This window comes from Sinocyclocheilus rhinocerous, unplaced genomic scaffold (assembly GCF_001515625.1).
Source record: "Sinocyclocheilus rhinocerous isolate Xijiao unplaced genomic scaffold, SAMN03320098_v1.1 scaffold3315, whole genome shotgun sequence".
Lineage (NCBI taxonomy): Eukaryota > Metazoa > Chordata > Actinopteri > Cypriniformes > Cyprinidae > Sinocyclocheilus > Sinocyclocheilus rhinocerous.
The window spans coordinates 45414-56129 of record NW_015652365.1 but is presented as its reverse complement, the minus strand read 5'-3'; the positions used below and the strand labels follow the sequence as shown (position 1 = coordinate 56129).

Here is a 10716-nt window from a genome sequence, read left to right as displayed (position 1 = left end):
TGCATATTACTAATCAAAAATTAAGTTTTGATATATTTATGGTAGGAAATTAACAAAATATCTTGATGGAACATGATCTTTACTTGATATCCTAATGATTTTTGGAATAAAAGAAAAATCAATAATTTTGACCCATACAATGTATTTTTGGCTATTGCTACAAATAAACCCCAGCGACTTAAGATTGGTTTTGTGGTCCAGGCACACATATGTGATTGTTTCTTCTGCTTCTTCACCTAGTTTTGATCCAGACATTCAGTACTCTTTTAGAAAATGTGTAATAGCGCCTCCTACAGTATAAGCCGGAAAATTCTGTCAATGACGAGGGAAGCACTCTCATGACGAAATGATGACAAATCCCGTCAGTGGTGGGGATAAATATATTTCCCCTTCATAGAAATAAAAACAATTCTGGGCAGTGACGTCACTCTCCACCCCATGCCGTTCAAATCTCTCCAAACCGGTGCCATTCGTTTGTGCTCGATTTATGCTGGTTTGTGCCGTTAAAAGAAACCCTGTAACTATGACCGCTTCTTTTATATAATAAAAATAAACTTTTTACGAACAGTGACGTCACTCTCCACCCCATGCAATCTAAATCGTTCCAAAACAGTGCCATTCGTTTGTGCTCGATTTGTGCTGGTTTGTGACGTTCAAATTTACATTGTATCTATTTCCCGTCCTCAGAAATAACAAATACAAAAGGCCCAGTGACGTCACTCTCCACCCCATGCTGTCCAAATCCCTCCAAACCGGTGCCGTTCATTTGTGCTCGATTTGTGCTGGTTTGTGTCGTTAAAAGAAACAATGTAACCATGACCTCTTCTTAAATATGACGGGAACTTTACTCTCCACCCCGTTTAGCGCGGCCGATATTATTATATTATAATATTATGTTAAAGTTTTTCTGTCCCCCTTACAAACGATTATTTATCGCACTGCATAAGAAAACAAAAAGAACATAATGGACTGTAGAAAAAGTGCTCAAAGATAAAATAGCCTTAAGCTATACTGAATGTGTGAAATAAAATAAAATAAAAAAAGACCACAAAAAACTGATAGATAATGTAGCTACATATCAACGAGGTAAAAATTTTATTAATATTTTGCAATAAAAAAACCTCACATGAGCGTGTGGTATGCAATTTTTAACACATTAAATTATGATATGCAAGTCTAGACATTTCATCTTATTTCATTCAAAGATATTTTAAACAAACACACCTTGGCTGTCCTTCACGCATAGCCTATTCCTCAAAGAGAAAATACAGCTGAGCAATATCATGGTAATGTTTATGCTCCGAATATTTCATCTGCAAAATGCATAATGCAATACACATTTAAATTATAATAATAATAATACACAATAGGCTACTAAGTGAGAAAACAGTTGATGTCGATGGTAAAGTCAGGCTACTTGCTAGCTATATTAAAATATACATAGTAACCTTGTTACATTAAAGAGCCTGCTTTAACGGATAAAAATAGTTTTGTTGGTAGGCTATACCTTGGTATAAATTATTGCATTTATGAATCAGTGATATGTTACTTGAATATAAACCAGTAATTTAGTCCTATGTTGTATTTTTGTAACAAATGAATACAAATAGCAACAAAGAACACAAATATGTGATATTAAGTTGCAATAGCCTGTTCTGAGAAAATGAAAATTTTGGAGTTGGTGAAGTCACTGGCACATTTTAACGGCATCTAGCACAAACGAACGGAGCCGTTGGCACGGACGGAGAGCTCCCTGAATTAGCATATATTTGTTATTCCTGGGGGAATATGTTCAGTATTCTAATGGCACAAATCAAGCACAAATGAATTAGAACGATTTAGACTCGCAGTAAAAAAAACAAAAACACGGTCTCCTTGAAACTTAAGCTAAGTCAACTTGAAATATGAAGTTAGTGAAAACTTGGACCTGACTAAACTTAAAATTTGAAGGCAGCACGAACACTCATTTTTATTTATTTATTTATTTTTTAACTCTGCGGCCAAGACGAACTGGGGTGGAGAGTGACGTCACAGCTCCCGAAAATATTTTGGCTATATCTAAGGAAGGAAAATAGATGGTGTTTGTTTTAATGGCACAAACGGGCACAAACGAACTGTGCTGGTTTGGAGCGATTTGAGCAACATTGGGTGGAGAGTGACGTCACACGGTCAAAAAAATTATGTTTAATATCTCAAACACCAAACCAGCACAAACGTTAGTTTTTGCAGCACAAATCAGCACAAACGTAGCACAAACGAATGGCATAGTTTTGGTGATTATTTCTTTTTATGGGGTGCCAACTTCACGGAGGTGCAAACAGGGCCTCAGAACATCTTAGTAACCATATAGTGATTTTCTGTGAACCATCCACAACACACTAGCAAAGTGTTGGTGAGTTTTTGTGAAGTGGTGGTGAATTTTATTTTTTATTTTATTTTATAGTGATATGTAAATATATACTTTTTTAAATACAGTATTCACATTGTAATATACCTGTATTAAAAAGTGATATAATTTTACTGTATCACCCTAATCAGACTGATGCCAGTAAAAAAAAGAAGAAAAAAAAATCTGTAACCATATGGGTAATGTTCACAAATATTCACTATTTATCACTTTGAATTACTACAGAATATGAACTATCTTGTTATTATTTTTTTGTACATTTTAACAAAGAGGCAAGTTGTGTTGTGCAGGTTGTCAAATTGTCACTATAATTCAAGAGTGCGCTCTCTTTCCTGATAGGACGATCGCTCTCTCATTAACCTGCACCTCATGCACACCAGCTACTTCCTGTTTGTGATGGTCATCACAATGTTCTGCTATGCAGTCATCAAGGGCAGGCCTGGCAAAGTTCGACAGAACAACCCAGATTTCTGTCCAGAAAAGGTACGACTTGGTATATGAGATCTGTGTGATAGAGAAGTTGTGCAGTTGCTGACATGCTGATGTCGTCATCCAGCTCCCAACAAACATGTGTACTAGTTGAATGCTAAAAGTGCCTGTTTATTTCACAGGTGGCCTTGTCTGCGGGATAAATGGGGGTTGGTGAACATCTGAACCGAATATATCGGAAAGGGAAGGGAGAAAACTACATGTTGCCTACTGAACCCAAGAGAAGGGTGCAAAAAAAAAAAAAAAGCTCTGTGAATGCATTACTCTGCAATGTTGGGTCACTCCAACCAAAGACTTTTAAGTGCCTGTATCTACTGTGTAAATAATGATAGGACTCTTAAATTCAGAACAGAAGCAGTCTGCCTGAGCTTCCCCCTGCACCCTGTGCCATCCTGTCAATGTTCAGTATATCCAGTATCAACAGAGGACAGTGTTTGGCTTGAAATGTTCCGATGGGGAATATCACCTCCACTAAATCTGATCCCTTTTCACGCTCGCTCTTTGCGTTCTTGATCAGATCACTTACTATGACATTTGATTTCTCTGGAGGTGACCTTTGCCTTGTCATTCCTCTTGTGTCTTTGTCTTAACCGACCCTTTCATATGTGTCCATTGCAGATTCTGCAGTGGCATTTCTTTTGATTCCTCTTTGAGGATGGGCAGATGCATGGATCTCTGCCATGTACCATAATCAACCTGCTGGTCATGATCTTTGGACGAGTTCCACTAGAGATGACAGCAGGCTTCTGTACGACACGCTTCTTTTATCATCGAACCCACGCTGGTTTTATTGTGAACGTGTTTAAATGAGATGCCCAAGTGGAAGTTGGCACAGCGCTTGAATAAATTCCTTTTAAAAGCAAATAAAAACACAAACATCTTACTCAGAATGTCACCACGTTAGTGAGTCGAGATAAAATGCCTGTTCTTGGATCGATGGATTTGTGTGTTGAAATCTAAATGAATGCAATGATTAATGGCTTTGGGCTTCATGTCTCTGTTTCTGGACACTTCAAATGAATATATTTGTAAAATCAGCAAATTAACAGCAGTGATGCAGCATCAATCTCTTGTACATTTAACATTGTCGTTTAAAAAATTGTAAATCATTATTGTAGATATTTTTTTTGTAATCACATTACTTTCCAGTTTTGTTTTTTACAAAACCATTTCTACCTTCATCCATTGTGTTTCTTGCCTTTTTATTGTTTCGTTTCATGCCTCATTTGATACTTAAGCAATGCCTCTGTTTCGTTTTAATCTTAGTGCAATATCTGACCTATCTTTTTGGCTTCCAAACCTTATTTAGTTATTCTTACTGTCATTAGGTTTTCATTTCCACCCAATGAAATGCATATCATGCGTCATATCGCATGAGACGTATTACGAGAGAGTGCTTTCCTCCTCCATTCTGTCTAGTTCAGGCTTTTAAGCATCTTTGTCCTCTCCACCAACAAAATTTCACTGCTCTTTATCGACAAACCCATTTCCCCATCATGCCTTGCTTAATTACAGCCCGCTGCATCAATCACGGTTCATCAGTACTCCCCTTCTTTCGCCCTATATTAAAGCCCATAATAAACAAGCATCCAACCACTAATGTGCCTTTGCACTGTCTCACCCATGTTCGCCACACTGTCTTTGACCCGTTTCCTCCTTCGGTTCAACCTGCTATATTCATTTTGAGCATGTACTGCTCACACTGACTTCCTCCCCACTTCATATCCAATTCGGAGTCAAAACTGCAGTTTTGCAGTTGAGAGAGTGGAATTCATTTGTGCTTTTTCTGTTGATGCATACGAGCAAAGACTTGTTTGTTTTACTCGCCAAATCCATCCTACAATAACTAGTTTGATAGATTTTCGAGTTAGAAAAAAAAATGCTATATGATGCTTTGAAACCTCTTTTGAATAGCAATATCTTGCATTTGGGACGTTTATTTGTACGTTCGACTGATGCGTTTGTGCTTTTTTGAGACCTTTGCTCACGTCTAGTTTCTTTTTGGGATCGTGAGATGAGTTCAAACCGTTCTGATGGCTGTAGGAGCCTTTCTGATAGCGAGAGCATTCTGCTTCATAATGCATCATTTCTGTGCTCATTAAAGTTGGCCTTTCAGTGCTGCTGGAGGACAATGGCAAATGACAACGAATTCCATGGATGCTACCTGATGCTCAGATCATATTGATCTTCCCCCTCGTCCTTCCTTTGGGCTCGTAGCATTTGAGTGAAGTGTATTTGTAAGTGGTAGAAGGTCCTTTTCTTGTCTGAACTTGCGGCGCAAACTCTCGCCGGATTCCTCGTGTTGGTGAGAGGCGTCGCGAGCCCTTCGACTCGTCATGATGCATGATTGTAAATGTTCTACCTGCTGACCTGTTTGTATGAGAACAATCCCTCTGTTTTTGTTCTGTTTGTAAGATATTGTAGGCACATGCTTTGCTGAATAAAATCTGAGAAAACTGACTTTGTCGTTGGTGTTTTTTCTTAATAAAGAACAATTTCATGGTTCAGTTTTTTCTTGCTTCATGATAACATTAATTTAATCTAAAATTGTTATTTGACTCTAATCTTACAGATCAAGGTTAATAATAAAACAACGTAACATCCATTAGTGGAAAATGGAAAGCAAGATATTCTCGGTTTGCTATAGAACAAGTCAGAAATTGAAGTGGATGGTTTTGTGTGGAGGGCATGACGGATGCACTCTATTCTGTTGAAGGCCATCTGGATGTAACTAATTGTATTTTCTGTCAATAATGGATTTGATTGCTGCCGCAGCCAGTTTACTTGAGGAACGCAAGGCTGACATTTCATCATTTACTTTCTACTTTATCAGATGAGTAATTATTAATCAAGCTATTTATTGTTAGAACTGCATTTGTCACTTTTTTTTTTATTTCCCATAGTCAGTTTCTGTAAGACATAACTTAAAAGTTTTGACTGAAAACAGCTATTGACGTTTTCACAGTTATTGCCCAGAAAAAAAAAAGAAGTTAATTGTTCGGGCATGTTGAAACAGATATTCAAATATAAACAATAAAACTATAACACAAAACAATTCATCATGAAATATGTAATGGAGTTATACTCAAAATATCAGTCAGTTCTTGTGGTCAACAAATATGTTTTTTAATGTTTTAAGCATTAAAACATTCTCCACAATAGAAATTCATGAAAAAAAAACTACCCTTATTTTAACTTTCCATTTAAAGTCTGCGTTCATAATCAATTTTGACTTCGCTGAATGTATTCCAGTGTGGTTTTATTGGGTTCACTTGCTTTTTACAATAGCTAAAATACTTTGAAATTGAAAGGTTGTTTGGGTAATAAAATTCACAACAATCACACATATATTAATAAACATTCAAAACCACAGCTTAAAAAAAAACACGTGTAAAATTATTTAATGTTTTGAAAGAAATATTATGCTCATCAAAGCTGCATTGACATGAAATATTACGGTTAGTTTTTTATTTTAATATATTTTAAAATGTAATTTATTCCTGTGATGGCAAGACTGAATTTTTAGCATTATTACTCCGGTCTTCAGTGTCACATGATCCTTCAGAAATCATTCTAATATGCTGATTTGAATCTCGAGAAACATTTCTTATTTGTATCAGTCTTGAAAACCGTGCTGTACATTGTTATCAGGAATCTTTGATGAATAGAAGTTTTGGTTTGAAATGTTATTTTGTACATTGTATTGCATCCCATTCTATAGGCCTATACCTGCCCGGATCATAAAGGTAAAATCATGTTCATGGAGATTCATGTATTTGCATTTATATATTCAAACAATAAGGATCCCACCTCAGGAGAAGCACATTGTCTGTCGTTTAGACGTTTGAACAAAAACTCCCACGCAACCTGCAGGCAGAAAAATACACCTGTCAGTAACTTCACGGCCGGTTTTTTTTTTTTTTTGAATACCTTAGGGATAAGAATATCTTATTGGTGGCATAGCATGCTGCTTTCCAACGGTGTTTTTCCTCCTCCTGTGCGTGTGTATGAGTGTGTGTGTGTGTGTGTGTGCTCTCTGTACTTTTTTCACAAGCACCTGTTGCTAAGTTACCCAGGAGAGACACTGGCCTCTTGGCAGGTAGCAATACGCAGATGCCCACCAGAGTTTCCAGTGTTTGCTTCAATATTTCTAGGTTGGTCTGTGACTTATTAATAACGAAATTGTATGAAAATTAATTCATTTGTATTTATTCTTACTGCGTTACAGACAGTGTTTATTTTTAATCTACTTCTATGTTCTGCACCGCGACACCTGGCGTCTCTGTTTCACATTTCTTTTTGTTTCACATCCTACCAAAAATGACAATAAACACATTTTTGACGTTAGCTGTATTTTTGTGTTTTGTTTTACCATAAAGGTAATAGCTCTGATTTAATGTTTAAAAAAAAAAATCCACTGATTCATTGCACTTCCTCTTTTCACCTTGGAAACTTGCGCGCGTTTGCCCGGGAGGGAGCACGTGGTCAGCACTCAAGCATCTGCTGTGGTGGGAAGGTGTGACCTCAGATTTTCCCCACGCGCTCTTTTTGCAGAGTTGGAGATAAACAACTGCGTGGCTGTCCTCCAAAGCGTTCGCCAAACCTCCAAGCACACGCGCTCTCACAGTAAACACCTTTCACACCATTATCCACGGGATTACCTTGTTTTCTGTGACACCTGCTACCTTTTTTTTGGGTGTGCACAGCTTTGACCCTGCCAATGGGGGTTTGTGTCCGACAGCTGAGAGGCATTTGGGAAGAAAATAAATAACTTCTTCTGGTTGTTTACATTGGAAACATCACGTCTCAAGGTAAGGCACACTGTTGTTGTGTTTAGACCATCTGTTTGTTTCCCTTTATGTTTGGTTGGGAATTAAGCAGTTGTTTTTAAATGTGATATTGTCAGTTGTCAAATGCATTAGATAACATGCGCCGGCCTCCGCTCACTCTAGCCCGCTGTGTTTCGTTGTGAAAGCGAAAAGAGGACATGACTAGAAATCAGTGGTTAAGTTGTAATTTACAACACTGTTCCAGAACACTTCAACCCAAATATTCAGATCGGTTGTTTTTGATGTCGCGGGTTGTAGCGACCCCAATATCATATCAACATCATATGACCCCTTTAAACCATGTAAGACCAAGCAAATGCGGCCAGAAATTGTCTTCAAACTAGCTTCACTTTCTTCTTCTGAACCGTTTTTGTTTCTAACCATCTGCTCTCAGTGTGTTTTTGAAGTCATCTCTCTTCAATTTCACACAGGTGTTCTAGCGTGCAAGTTCACATTAACTCTTAAACTTAAACTTAAAGCCTAACAACCTTCTTTTTGTGAAATGTTTTGTTTGAAAAGTGTCTGCTGCTTTTTTTTTCTCGTAAATAAATAACACTTGACATTGATACGTTTACAAGTGGTTAAGTGTGCAGATAGTTTTTTCATTTTTATGAGCTTGAGGTGATTTTATTGGTTTGAACATTTTATTGACTGAACTTCTGCAATTATTAAACAAGCTAGCAAAACCGACGTTATAGGGTGCATTTACAAGTCATTTTATTTAATAATGCCGAATTTACACTGCAAAGGTAAAAATTCACTTACACAGCAATTGCACCTGGCTTTTATGCAGCATTGCATCTTTACACAGACTTGTGAGCAGGCAGTGTAAAGATGCTTTATGTTTTTCATATATTATGCCAAGTTTACACTACAAAGGTGACACAGAGGCACTTGTAAAGTGGCATTTAGATATCTTTACACAAACTCTGTAATGCAGCTCAGAGGTGGCATAAATGCAGTTACATAGCAATGATAACTGTACACTTTGATAGTAGGGGCTGAGGTGGGTCAGAGCAGGCATAATTTAGTCTGGCTTTTATGCATTGTGTCTTTACACAGAATTTTAAGCAGGCATAGAGCAGCCTTAAATTGGCTGTGTAAAGATGCTTTGTTTTTTATACTATGCCAAATTTACTCTTCAAAGGTGGCACAGAAGAGCTTCTGAAGTGGCATTTAGGTGTCTTTACTCAGACTCTTTAATGCTGCTCAGAGGTGGCTTAAATGCATTTACACAGCAATTACAACTGTATTCATAATAGGGGCTGAGGTGGGCCTGAACAGGCATAATTTAGTCAGAATTTTAAGCTTTAACTCAGATGCTTTTATAGTTACTGGGTGCTTCAGACACTTCATAAAGATGCGGCCTTTGCAACTGTCAACCTCCCATGCAGCTTAATTGCATGACCACCAGTGAACATATTTACTCCACAAGAAATTTTTACAATGTAGTTGTCCCTTAATATTCTATTCTAAACGGTTTAGTGCTGCAGCAGACCTAGCAATTGAGATTACTGTGATTTATACTGACCGCTTTTAAAGGCCAGGTCAATAGTAAAGCCTTTAGCCTCTAGCACCTATGAGGCCTGTCTCAGTTTGGTTGTACCACCGTCACTCTTTTGTTTCTTTATTCAATCACTGTAATCAGTGAAGGAGCAGGATGTTTTGGATGTCAGGTCATGTGACCTCATCCATGGCAAGAGAGGCAGCAAACCTGATCTGAGATCAGTATAATCAGGAGTTTCCTCCTCCTCCACCGCCTTATTTCCTCTACTCTCACTTTCTCATGCTGAGAGACTGTCAGAGTAACGCCACTTTTATCTGTCCTCTTGTAAGGTAAACACTCTTTCTTGTCTGTCTGTGCCTTTTTGCTAACTGCTTTTAAGTGGATTAGATTTGAATGGATGCCAGAATGTTGACGTCTTAAAAAGGAGCCTTGCCTGGAGTAAGAGACCTGTAGTTAATGAAATAAGGACTCTGCCTACCCTTTTCTGTGTCATTTAGAAGGAGCAAGAGGATATGGGTGTTTTCTTTGAGGGAATGGATCGGTGGATTGGTCATTTTGTATTCCAGGTTAAAAAGTCGTTAAAGAGTATTTATTTTCTCTGAATGAAATCCCTACTGGTTATCAGTCAGGGATCAGTCAGAAAGTACACAAGAACTTGGAGATTGTTTGATATCTGTACTCTTCAAGTAAATACCAGGGTTTGCTGTTTGTAGTTTGCTAGACTTTTTGCTTTCTCTGTAAATAAAGCTATTGGCTTGAGAGGAAATGCTATACGTACCTTTTTCTGTGTCATTTAGAAGGAGCAAGAGGATATGGGTGTTTTCTTTGAGGGAATGGATCGGTGGATTGGTCATTTTGTATTCCAGGTTAAAAAGTCGTTAAAGAGTATTTATTTTCTCTGAATGAAATCCCTACTGGTTATCAGTCAGGGTTTTCTGCAGCATGTGAAATGCAAATGGAAGAAAGTACACAAGAACTTGGAGATTGTTTGATATCTGTACTCTTCAAGTAAATACCAGGGTTTGCTGTTTGTAGTTTGCTAGACTTTTTGCTTTCTCTGTAAATAAAGCTATTGGCTTGAGAGGAAATGCTATACGTATGCTATAAGCCTGCTAGTGTAACTAAGTAGTTTGTTGGAGCCATTGTCATCTATGCCCGAGGCCTGTGCAGCAGAGCCAAATAAAGAGCAGGAGTTCTCATGGAAATGTAAATAGACTTGGCCTCGCTTATCCATAAAGGTGTAGATTGTGTCTGTGTTAGAAAGAGAGAGAGAGAAAGAGAAATGAACTTCAAGTGACTTAAAGAGCAGGTCATATGGTTTTTTTAAAGGGGTCATATGATGCGATTTCAATTTTTCCTTTCTCTTTGGAGTGTTACAAGCTCTTGGTGCATAAAGAAGATCTGTAAAGTTGCAAACACTAAAGTCTCAAAACCAAAGAGATATTCTTTATAAAAGTTAAGAGTAAACCACGCCTACCTAAAAC

General features: G+C 37.6%; 2 protein-coding genes across 3 annotated transcripts in view; both read left to right on the top strand.

The window, feature by feature from the left end:
• Positions 1-5030, top strand: part of LOC107714897 (transmembrane protein 248) — a 13562-nt gene extending 8532 nt beyond the window's left edge. The window contains exons 6-7 of the mRNA XM_016520891.1: positions 2747-2890; positions 3019-5030. Of these exons, the coding sequence (XP_016376377.1) occupies positions 2747-2890; positions 3019-3039 (165 nt within the window). The 3' untranslated portion in view covers positions 3040-5030. The remainder of the gene's footprint in view (positions 1-2746; positions 2891-3018) is intronic.
• Positions 5031-7354: 2324 nt separating this feature from the next.
• LOC107714896 (rab effector Noc2-like) overlaps positions 7355-10716 on the top strand; it is an 18688-nt gene continuing 15326 nt past the window's right edge. For both annotated transcript variants that reach the window (XM_016520890.1, XM_016520889.1), the window contains exon 1: positions 7355-7707. The gene's annotated coding sequence lies outside the window, so the exon portion shown is untranslated. The remainder of the gene's footprint in view (positions 7708-10716) is intronic.